Below are 12,512 nucleotides of genomic sequence, written 5' to 3'. Positions count from 1 at the left end.
TAAACAGAGATTTTCTGCTCCTAGCAACAATGAACCTCCCTATACTTAGAGTTCAGTAGTCTTCATTATGGTCTGATTTCACCAGCATGAATTTTGAGTGACCCTGGGAGAGAACATGACACCAAAGGAGGGTTGATTAAACACAAGCCCTATTTTCAAGGGCCTGAGTTGAGCTCGGAGCTCTGGAGTCACACAACAATTGCTACCTGATGATGCAGTGATGAGGTCACAAGTGGGGCTCCCCTTTTCCCCCCACCCTTGGCTTCCTCAGAGCTAAGCAGAGGAACCAGAAGGAAAATCCACCTTCTCACACACAGCAATAACATCCACCTCACTCGACTACTTGTCAAGTTCACTACCAACACAAAGGGGTGAGTTGCATTTGGACAACTGCAAATGTCCCATCTTTTCCCTCTTCTTTCCTAAGAGTGACTTAAAGCACTCCAGACATTGAACAGGGTTGAGATGATGGCTATTTTTGAATGAAAGCATCCTTTCATTTTCAGAAGCAAGAACTGGGCTATGCCTCATTTGAAATAGAGATTCTTAACAAATTTCGAGTTTAACTTAATTATCTCTCCAGAGAGCCATATTGCTTTCAAAACTAAATTAGATAAATGTATGCTTTTATATTGTTAAAGGAAATCAAAGGAGTGTCAAATTAGATACAGCTTACAAGTATTGTCAGGGACTGAAAAGCCCTGCTCATATCTAGAAGTCAAATCATCCATAGAAGACCTAACTCAGGGCAAAACTTAACAGAGGAGGAAAAAAATTCTTCCTTAAAATTATATTATGTGGCTCTCAAATTCATATTTTCAGAAGAATTAGAATTTCCCTGTTCATCTCCTCCTTTCCTGAGTTCTTCACTTCCCCTAATCATGGGGAGGAGTCACAGAGTGGCCTGTGGGAGTCCAGCCATGGTAGAGATTCAGTTTCTTTCCATCCCCAGTTTTCAAGTGAAGAAAGCAATTCTCAAGGCTTTGAGGGCTTAGGGAAGACACAGGAATGAAAGAAGTGTCCTGAGTCCCTAAACCTGGTAACATACCTTCTCATTCCATCTCCAGAGGGTTAGAGTAGTAGCCCTGCAGGAATTGTTTCAAACCCTTGTTGTGCCATGAGTGCTTTTAGCAGTTTGACCAAATTCATGACTTCAGAATAATGTACTTAAATTAATTAATTAAAAGACATGGAGTTATAAAAGATGCCACTTATATTGATAACATATGATTAAATACGGTTTTATCATGGGGTGGGGTTAGTTCCAGGATCCTAGGTTGAAAACTCCTGCTGAAGGATATGGAATTGAGACAAGGTAAGTGAACAAAAAGCAGGGTAAGGGTGAAGAGACCAAGAAATGTTGTCACCAATGACTCCAAGGACAGAAGGACAGCCCTTAAATGAGAATTTGGTCTAGAGCCCGAACCATCCCAAGAAAGTTTTTCATAAAAGCAAGGATGAGCAGGAGGTGTGAGTGGGAAGCCTCCTGGTCCTCTTGCAGTGTGGTCTCCCACATATGACCTGTTGCATATTTCTTTACAGGACCCAGAAAATCAAAAAAGAATGTCGAGTGATGATAAAAATAAATCTAGTGAACCTAAGAATGAGCCCAAGAACTGTGATCCCAGGTGTGAACAAAAGTGTGAAGCCAAATGCCAGCCCAGCTGTTTAAAAAAGCTGCTGCAACGGTGCTCTGAAAAGTGCCCACGGGAAAAGTGCCCAGCACCACAAAAGTGTCCACCGTGCCCCCCACCATGTCCCCCACCGTGTCCTCCTCCATGCCCAGCTCCCTTCCCCTCCAAGTCCTCTTCCAAGCCCTGTCCTCCTAAATGCCCATCTCCCTGCCCACCCCCAGAGTGAGGCACCAAGGGTAACACTCATTCCAGTACCTCCAACATCTCTACCATGTTCACCATCTTATCCTGAAAGCTGAAGCCATGAACTGACAAGTAAACATGTTCCTCTGCTGCACAAGGCTTTCCTCTCCTGTTTTGCTTTGTTTTGACAGTTTGGGGTTTTGTTGTTGTTGTTGTTTTCCAGCACTAAACCACCAAGAAGCAATCCCTAAAGAGTGAGGCTAAAACCCTGACATTCTATAATCAACGGTTTTTGGAGACAGCCTCCCCTCTGGCCCTACTGCTGCATATAGGGATGTGGCATCTCCTGAGGGGTGCATCCAGGGCCTTCCGACTGAGAGAGCCATAAATATGGCTGTTAACAATGGTTCATCTCAGGAGCCCAAGCCGCCATGACAGAGGAATAAGGCAAAAGGGGAAAAGAAGAGTGGGATATAGAGGAAAGGTCCAGTCTGGAAAGGCTCAGGAAAAAATCTGCCCTCAGCTATTAATCCCACTGCATAATGCTTGTGCAGAACACTCTGAAAACAGGCTGTGTGGGCTTCAACTCTAGCTCTGTTCTAAGCTATGGTTTCCTGCTCTCTGTAAAAGGAATGCTGATGTTAACAGTGGGCTTACAGGGTCTTGTCATGAGGCATAGGAGGTAATGTGTGTCCAGAGCCTGATATACTGGGACATAGCCAGCACTCAAAGAGGGGAACACACAGCACCTGCCCAGGTTTCACATGTCACACCTGAACATAATTGCCCTGTGCCTTTCTTCCTCATCAGGTACAATATTTAGGTTCTAACTTATACCCATAAGCACAGCTAGGCACTCTTTTCAAAAATTAAAAAAAAAAAAAAAAAAAAAAAAAAAAAAACAAACAGTACTACCTGGGTGTCTCAGTCATTTGAGCCTCTGACTCTTGGTTTCAGCCTTGTGATCTCAGCATCATGAGATTGAGCCCAATGTCGTCAGGCTCTATACTCAATGAGGGGTGTCTGTTTGAGATTTCTCTCCCTCTCCTTCCTCTGCCCCTCCCCCACTCATGTTCACACACTCTAAAAAATAAATCTTTTTTTTTTTTTTAGATTTTATTTATTTGACAGCCAGAGATCACAAGTAGGCAGAGAGGCAGGTGGTGGGCGGGGTGGGGGTGGGCCAGGCTCCCTGCTGAGCAGAAAGCCCGATGTGGGGTTCTATCCTAGGACCCTGAAATCACAACCTGACCCAAAGGCAGAGGCTCAACGCACTGAGCCACGTAGGCGCCCCTCTAAAAAATAAATCTTAAAAAAAATAAAAACAAAATTGAAGTTGTGAATTACACTAATGTCAGCAGGCTGGTTTGGATACTGAGCCATAACTATATAACAAGTCACCATGGAGAGAATTCCAGTGAAGGGTGCATGGGATCTCTATTAGGGAAACTTCCTGAGAATCTACAAAATTTCAAAAGGAAAGCTTTACATAAAAGAAAGGATAAATTCAAAAGCACCTCAATTAGGAATGAATGGGAAAAATATTCACAGCTGCTATGTTAAGTGGGGATTATTTACAGGTGGCTAGGGAAAGCCCACATCAACCTTGCTTAATTCACAAAAGGGAATATATCAGTTCACTTTGCTGGGAAGGGTATTAGAATAGGAAGAGGGCATAGAAATAGAACTGTAGGAAATGGGGTGTTAGGGCCTGGGAATGTGGTCACCATTTCAATCTCCCTCATCTCCACCAGTCTCTACTCCTCTTCAGGGTGGGTCTCCTTCCCTCCTAGGACCCCCTCTATGTGGTAAGGTCTTTGGCCAAGTGCAGACCCAGTTTGTTGATGAGTTGAGCTTGAGATGCTCCTATTACTTCTGGGAAAGAAACCTGATTGCCCAGGAGTACCCTGTGGCCACGTGGATAAGAGAGGTTTGCTACACAGACCAAACTAGTTTTTCATTACAACCCACAACATTCAAGTGGAACTAGGTTTAGGATTCTCTGTTATCACAGTAAGGGGAAATGAGAGAGGCCAAAGCTAGGGAGGCTCCCTATGGAATCATGGCACACAAACAGCTTTCCATCCTTCTGAGTCTAGAAGCTGGTACGGGACCACAAAGGTGCAGTAAGAATAGATAGTCCAAAATGTGCTCAAGACATCTGGGACCCCCACCAGACCAAGTCATATAATTAGGTAGTTGCAGAAGCAGATTTTTGGGACATGAGTGCTAGACAAGTCTTTAAGGCATGCAATCCCTCCTTTTCCAGATGTGAAGATTACTACCTTCTCTGATGTGAAGAGGCCTTAGTGTCCCCCAAGCCCTGCAGAGAGGTGCCTCCTGGATACTGGGAACTTCTGGATAGCCTAGTTTAGGACATTAGGGTCCTGTAGTCAACTGTTGATAAAAGATGGACAACTCTTGAACCTCAGTAGAAATCATGAATAAGGGTGGGAGAAAAGATGGAGAAGGAAAGAGAGAGAGAAGAAATAGCACTATAATGTGACAGCATCTTCCATCTATTTAATGATCACTTTTAAATAATAAAGCTGAAAATCCCAGTGCTACAGTGTGTCACTGTTGAGAGCATAAAGAGACAAAAATCATTTTAGGAAATAATTTGAGAAATATGGAAATATGTATCAAAAGTATAAAATGGTTTAATCCTTGGACCCAGTTGTTCCATGTCTTGGAATCTGTGCAAAGAAAAATAATTCCAAAATGGAAAAAAAGAAAAGCTATGTAAAAAGCTGATTATAACAGTGTGATTTAGAAATAATTTAAATATCTAATAGAAATGTGATCAAATACACTTTATTACTTGATGAAACTTTATGTAATTATTAAAATGTATTAAAGGGGGGGGAAGCAAGGTCCCAATTGGATATATAGCATAAAAGCAATTATGTTTAACCAAAAACTTCTATGAATGTTGACGATGATGATAGAAGGAAGTTTGTCAATATTCTAGTTATTTTATGACAATGGAGTTATGGTTAACCAATAGAGTATTTTTATTTTCACTAGTCTTTGGATTTTCATAAATAAACTTTTATTTCTCATGTAATAGAAAAATGTATATAATCATAAATACTTCAGAAACCTACCAAAGTCCTTTCATTTGCTTAGTGAACTAACTAAATAATAAATAAATAAAAGGAAAAGAAAAAAGAACCACTTCCTACACCTGAGTGCACACCTTGGTTGCCTTCTTTTGAGGGATATGGTCTCAGTCCCAGGCGTTCAGTGGCTCTGTGGCAGTTGGGTTAGGGGCTGGTGCTCTCCTGGTTGGCTTTGAGGACACTGGGCACAGACTGGGTGGAGGCCATCTCTGAGAACATGAAACCATCCATTTGCCAATTTAGTTCTCTTTTCTCCCATGTAAATGAAACCAAAGATACACATCTCTTAATGGCTACTTTCCCAGCAAAAGGCTGGATCAAAGGCAATGCCAGGGAAGATGGCTAGAACGTGATGAGTGTGCTACCTTCCTGCAGAATGCCATAATTACTCCTAGCCCCAGTGGCAGTCACTGGAGCCCTGCCCCAAATGGTAGAGAGCTGTATAAATAAATAAGCAACATCTGAAGAGTGGCACCATGAGAACCCTTAAGGTGTTAGTCTTGATGGCTCACAGATACTGTGATAGTGCAGGACCAAGCCTCTCCTGTCATGGAAAAGCTGTAAGAAGAGACTCTACCACAGACCGCCTTGGATGATGGTTTCTTGAGAAGCAGGCAGAGGACTTGGATGTCCTCCCAGACCAGGCCAGCTGAGGGCGGTGCTGTGAGCTGGCCAGTGCTATATGAAAGGGCTGGCACGCAATCACAAGGATGCCTTGCTTTGAAGCTCTGAAGCTGGAAGGAACCATAGAGCTCACTTTTATGTGTCCCCCACATGCAAGTGCCAGCTGGGGAGATGGCCTCAAGGAGCCAGTTACTGAACCTGTCTTATTTCCATGTCTTGCTTTCACATGACCAAATATTCCAGCCAGGGACATGAGCACAGGCACATCCTGGGAGGCTTTATCGACGATGACAAGTCATAACTGCTTCTGTGCCACAGCTGTTAATGCTCAGCAAAGAAATAGGCGGGTAAATACAGTAAGTCAATTGCCAAACATATAAAGATGCTAAGATACAAATTGATTGTAAAATGCATAACAGGGTATTTTCAGATGCACCACGTGCATAAAACCTGTGATGCCTTACCTACAGAGCTCTATGCTCTCTCACAGGCTCGAGGGAAATGATGCCCAGACTGAGGATTTGTGCTTTTCCCACCAGAAATACCCCCATAGTTTCTCACCTACACCACGCAGAACCTCCGAACTAGCTTCTGAGGTTCTAAGTTTTCCTTCTAGTCCTTCCTCCAGTATAAGGCAGTCAAGACAGACTGGCTAAAATCTAAATCTAAACATATCACTCCCTTGCTTAAAGCCTTAAAAGGTTCCCTTTTTCCTAAACAACAGCTTGAATGACTTGACAAGTCACACAAAAGTCTTCCAGCACTGCCCCCACCTCCTTTGTTGGCTTTACCTCGCTACTTCTCTCTCCTAGAACTGTGCAGCCTAGCAACAGGTAAATGCTGGCACTTCCTGGCATGACAGAGAGTTTCTGGCCTGTGTGATTTTACACTTGTCTGTCCCCTGCATTCTTTTTCCATTGAGTCCTCCTCTGAATGATGCACTTGAGCAGAACTTCGTCTCCCTCAGAACCCAACTTAAGGGTCACCTGCTTGAGGAAGCTCCCCCGCTGCCTCCTGCAGGCTGGTCAGAGCCTGCAGGAGCATTTTTGTGACCTCAATGCATCTATGCATTTCTCCTGCAATGCTTATCCCACCATATTCTGTCCATCTGTTTATACTGGGCTGTTCGTGACATTTAATAATAATAAAAGAGTGCATGTTCAGTGGCTTTGCATGCACTTTTTCTAAAGAGGAAGGGATCGCTCTGTTGCTTACCCTCACCACAAGTGTCATTCCCAGAATTCAGAGGTAGGAGAGGGGGACAGGGCTGGCTATGACAGGCCTGTGGCAGAGAAGAAGGCATCCCTGGAATTGGTCACTTTTCCTTATGTTACAAGACACAGATCGTGCCAGCCTTCCTCCAGCCTCACCTGGGAAGTATAGCCTGTCTTTGAGCAGATTTCTCACTTTGGAAAGCAGTATGGTAAAGGGAAATAGTTTGTCACCACAAAGATGTGGATTCAAAGTGAGCCCTATACTCTCAACTGTGAGGCCCAGGAAAATTATGTCACCTCAGTGGGAGAAGTGGTCTGTTTATTCCCTTGAAGAATGAGAAGAAAATCCTCACTGAGGTATGGAGAGGACTGACCAGTGAGGTGGTGAATGCAAAGCCTTTGGCATGGGAAACTGAACTTAGAAAGCCAGGACGCAAAGGCACTCAAGAACCTGTTCAGCTTAGAGTCCCCAATCCCATCTGCTTTGGCATACATCTTGTTCTTCCTTTCTGCTCTGTGAGGCAGTGGGGTTGAAGAGGAAAGAGAGTTAAAGGAAAGGAAGGTAAATATCTTAGAAGGCAAGTGGATTGCCACTCCATTCCCAAACTGGGCCCTGGAGCCCACAGATCGCAGTAAGAGCCAGATGTGACTTTTGTAACCCTGAGTGTAAGTGCCAGATGTGGCACACAACATACCCAGTGTCTCAGTTGTCTGGGTGAGGAAACTTAGCTCCAGAGAGGGAAACATCTTAATCAAGATCACACTGAGTTGGTTGCTGGAACAGTCTAGGATTTCTAACACTAACCTGAGGCAGGACAAAGTGGGAAAAGGACTGAAGACCGATATTAACCTAAACAGTTTAGGAACATACATCTCCCCATTTTCTGTCTCAGGGATCTTTAACCTGGGGACCATGAACCTCCTGAAGGTGAAGATGTGTACCTCTGTATATTTCCTCATCACCTCAGTACTGTCAAGAACCACTGGCTGCTCTGCATCTTTGTTGCCTCCCTAAAGTTTATAAGGAATCCCTAATACAGTGGTGTCCTAAATGTTTTTACATGGGCCATTGCCTGGTCCAGACATGATCTCACCACATGATCTTAAAGAAGGTCCTCAACAGGGGTGCCTGGGTTGCTCAGCGGGTTAAAGCCTCTGTCTTCAGCTTAGGTCATGATCCCAAGGTCCTGGGATCGAGCCCCGCATCGGGCTCTCTGCTCAGCAGGGTGCCTGCTTCTTCCTCTCTCTCTCTGCCTGCCTCTCTGCCTACTTGTGATCTCTGTCTGTCAAATAAATAAAATCTTTAAAGAAAAAAAAAAAGAAGGTCCTCAACACTTGTGTACCTCAATTGCCTCAACTTAAAAAAATGCAGTTGATAAATAATTTAGTGCCTTCTATTTAAAGCACATGTTAGGAATCAGGTGGCCTGTCACGTCCCCTCTGGTTGCAGTGGCCTGTGACCCACAGGCCCTCCCACAACCCTGTGCAGGCAACACTGGAGGCAGGGAAGTGAGGGGGTGGTGGACTCTCCCTAAGGAGCCCACAAGCTCTCCAGTAGCACCTGCTTCCAGGGAATGGGGTGAGCCGCATTCTATACCATTTGGCTTTATCAGAGCCACTGCCCTATAATATGCAGACGGGCCAGCCGAGTGAATCAGAAGAGTCTGGGAACTTTTATGATCTGAACAAAGAAGATAGTTATTTGACGGGAATGGGGGGGGGGGGCATGTCCTACACACACCTGACTCTCTTCTGCTGACCCTGTATAATTACACACTGGCTCCCAACAATGATAGCTGAAGAAACTTAAAATCTTCAATCTCTGATGGCATTCAATCAGATTAGCCGAGTCTCACTGGAGGGTTGGTGATGGTTAAGGAAACTATTTAGACACCTTATCTTAAGATGTAGGATGGGACAATCTCCCCAAAGCTGGGGAGATTAAATCAACTAAGGTTGATTTTTGAGGACTTGGACCCCAAATACTCCCACTCTAAGGTCATTCAATCACCTGGCTGGACTACTACCACCCACAGAAGACAGAAGACTAGGTGGATTTTAAGTTATAATCTAATCAAGGAGGATGATTCCCCCCATCCCCATTCCTGCCCCACCACACAGACATGCATCCACATACTTATAAAGTCATATAGATGGCCAAGCTAATCATTCATGAGTAGCACAGAACATCAAATGTGCAATGGACCTAGCTTGACTCATAGGCTACCTTTGCTATTTTAATGATAAATAGCAAGCCAGAAAGGGTCAGGGGCTTGCCTAAGGTCACATATCTTGTTAGGGACAGATCCAGGTCTCTGGGCCTCTGTGCAGCACACTGTCTAGTACATCCCAATGAGTAGAAATCATAAGAAAAGATGAGCCCCAGAAGGACAGAGTAAAGGAGACGGAGTAAGAACCAAGAGAATCGGGAAGGCTTCATGAGGGAGCTGAGTCCTGAACAAAGTCAAATGGCACTAACATTCTATAAATAGCTTGAGGGTCCTGAGTGTTGGCACATAAGTTCTCAAATTTATTCCTCACAAGGAATCTGTGAAATAACATTATCCCTTCCCAACGAGAAGAAATTGAGGCTCTGAGTAACTAAGTAGTTTATCCAGGATACACAAACTCCTTGTAATTGAGTCAAGCCCGAGTGAGTTGGGGTCCTGAGCCCAGTTCTTTTCCCATGCATCACTAAGAGCTGGTATTTGACTGACGGGTTGACATGATCAGTGAGTAGCTACTTAAATGAGGGAGTGCTAAGTGGGATTTTACATCTTCATTTGAAACTTCCCAAGAGCTCCAGAAGTTGGGAAGGTCTATTAATTTTCTATTGCTGCTGTAACAAGTTACCATAATATTAGTGGCTTAAAATCACAGAAGTATATTATCTTAGAGTTCTGGAAGTCAGAAGTCTGACATAGATCTCTCTGGCCTAATATCAAAATGAGGGAGCCTGAGTGACTGTCAGTTAAGTATCTGCCTTCAGCTCAGGTCATGATCTCAGGGTTCTGGGATTGAGTCCCACATCAGGCTCCCTGTTCAAGGAGGAGTCTGCTTCTCCCTCTCCCTTGGCCTGTCTCCCCTTGCTTGTGCACTCTTTCTCTGAAATAAATAAATAAAATCTTAATTTTTTTAAAGAAATTAAAAAATAAATGAAAAATGCCAACAAAGTTGTATGTCCTTCTGGAGGTGCTAGGGCACAACCTGTCCACTTGCCATTTGTAGTTTCTGAAGGTTGTCCACATTCTTGGTACCTGGTCTCCATCTTCAAAAGCAACAATGACCAGTCAAATCTTTCTGTGACCTCACTGTGACACTGGCTCTTCTGTCCCCTTTTCCACATTAAAGGACCCTTGTGGTTCCATTGGACCCACTTCACGGTCATCAGCTCACTGTGAGGCAGAGAGAGAGTCCTTTGACAGAAGTGGAACCCTGACCTCTCCCAAACTGCATCTATCCTCCTCCAAGAAACATGACCTGCTTTCTTCATTGTTCAGCACGTCCCTATTTGGTCTCCTTCCTGAGGCTCAGCCAAAGCCACAGAGATGCATGTGGCACAAGCAAGGTCAGCTCATGCATCCTGTTGTAGAAAATTTCTGGAAATCTCAACCAAGCAATCTCTCTCCCTCAACTTCTCACCCACCGCTTTCCTGAATCAGCCTCAGACTCTCCTCTCAGCAGAGCTTTAACAAACATTCCTTCTGTTGGGCTGTCTGTAACACTGGTGCCCACTCCCCTTGCCTGGTAATTCCTACTGTCCAGCAAAACACATCACAGACACTCCTCTCCCAAAAGCCTTCCAGAACCTTCCATCCATCCAAGACTAATCAAGAGACCTTCTTCTGGCACATGCAAGCATATCTCTGTCAATCTTATCTATGAGACTGTTGACCCCTTAAAAGCAGGGTCATGAATGACTGAAAGAATGAATATCTATTCATCTGTTGAAGAGCATCTTGGCTCTTTCCACAGTTTGGTGATTGTGGACATTTTTGCTATGAACATTGGGGTCTTCTTGGCCCTTCTTTTCACTACATCTGTATCTTTGGGGTAAATACCCAGCAGTCCAATTGCAAGGTCATAGATAGCTCTGTTCTTAATATTTTGAGGATGTTGTCAATACATACAATGTACTATTACTCAGCCATCAGAAAGGATGAACACCCAATTTTTGTATCAACATGGATGGGACTGGAGGAGATTATGCTGAGTGAAATAAATCAAACAGAGAAAGTCAATTATCATATGGTTTCACTTACTTGTGGAACATAAGGAATAACATGGAGGATATTAGGAGAAGACAAGGAAAAGTGATTTGGGGGAATTGGAGGGGTAGACAAACCATGAGAGACTATAGACTCTGAGAAACAAACTGAGAGTTTTAGATAGGATAGGGGTGAGGGGATGGGTGAGCCTGGTGGTGGGTAATAAGAAGGGCATGTATTGCATGAAGCACTGGGTGTGGTACATAAACAATGAATCTTGGAACATTGGGGGGAAAAAGAATGAACGAATAAACCCAGTGATGGAGAATTTCTTGCCCTCTAGGGCTCCACAGAGTCACCTTGTTTCTTAGACGATGTTTCACACAAAAAATGGAGATGAAGAGGGAGAGGAGAAATGGAAAGAGAAGAAAAAAAAAGAAGGAAAAGGAAGAGAGCATCAATCCTCTGTGCACAAGTCCTAAAGATCAAAATGTCACCTGGTCTGTCCTCAGCTCATGTTTTAAAAACTATCTGAGGGAGTAAGCATCCAAAAACTGTATAAACCTTTAAATGAACATCTGATTTTAGCAAAATACTTTACTCACGAAATGACCTAGACACACTTCTTCAAGTTAAGGGGGACTTCATCTTCTTTAAAGTCCCTGAGGTTCAACCAACTGTAGCAAACAAGCACAAGGCCACCCCTTCATGGTGTAGGGGCTTTTTTTCTTTTTAGATTTTATTTATTTATTTGTCAGAGAGAGAGAGAGAGCACAGGCAGGCAGAGGTAGAAGAAGAAGCAGGCTTCCAGCTGAGCAAGGAGCCTGATGTGGGACTTGATCCCAGGACCCCGGAATCATGACCTGAGCCGAAGGCAGATGCTCAACTGACTGAGACACCCAGGTGTCCCAAAGGGCTTCTTTTATTTTTTTAAAGGAGAAAAGCAATTTATATGATAGCTATAACATGATTAAATTTATGTAAATATAAATAATCCTTAACATTTAAGAAAAGGGGCTTTGGATGACATTGGACCAGAGGGACTTCAGATATTTTCAGAACATTTCTTCCTAAAGCAACTGATACACATTCTTCTTCAGAATAGATTGCATACTGGATCCCAAGCCAGGTCCCAACCAGTACCAAAAGACTGGGATTATCCCCTGCCTATAAGTGGCTTCTTTTATAACAAATGTTTTCCCATCCTCTGATACATGAGATCCTCATCTGCTCCCAATTGTCTCCTACATTCACCTTCTCTATTCCTTAATTAATACATTCACTCCATTAAAGGTCATTGATCTTCCACTTACTAGCCCCCTATCTTCTAGGAACCTACAACCTAAGGTAGTAGTAAGATCTTGTACATAAGATAACTGGAATTCCTAATAACTATAGTTATTTACTATAGTAAATTTCATATAAACAGCATCAACATTAGATGCTATGGAAGTTCAGAAGGAGGTGACTTCTGGTTTAATGTAATCAGCAAAGGCTCATGGAATGTAGACTTGAGTGGAGCCTTGC

At 43.6% G+C, this 12,512-nt stretch overlaps 1 protein-coding gene across 1 annotated transcript; it reads left to right on the top strand.

The window, feature by feature from the left end:
- Positions 1-238: 238 nt before the first annotated feature.
- On the top strand, positions 239-1,971 carry LOC125098730 (late cornified envelope-like proline-rich protein 1). Its single transcript, XM_047727795.1, has 2 exons — positions 239-371; positions 1,543-1,971. The coding sequence occupies exon 2, from the start codon at positions 1,564-1,566 to the stop codon at positions 1,858-1,860; it is 297 nt and encodes a 98-aa protein (XP_047583751.1). The 5' UTR covers positions 239-371; positions 1,543-1,563; the 3' UTR covers positions 1,861-1,971.
- Positions 1,972-12,512: the final 10,541 nt, after the last annotated feature.

The sequence above is a fragment of the Lutra lutra genome, chromosome 4 (genome assembly GCF_902655055.1).
Source record: "Lutra lutra chromosome 4, mLutLut1.2, whole genome shotgun sequence".
Taxonomy (NCBI): Eukaryota; Metazoa; Chordata; class Mammalia; order Carnivora; family Mustelidae; genus Lutra; species Lutra lutra.
Note: the sequence above shows the minus strand (reverse complement) of the source record. Positions and strands in the feature narration are given on the sequence as shown.

What these genes read in the sequence shown, in the direction of transcription:
- LOC125098730 (XM_047727795.1), top strand. Translation starts at nt 1,564, where the DNA reads ATGTCGAGTGATGATAAAAATAAATCTAGTGAACCTAAGAATGAGCCC.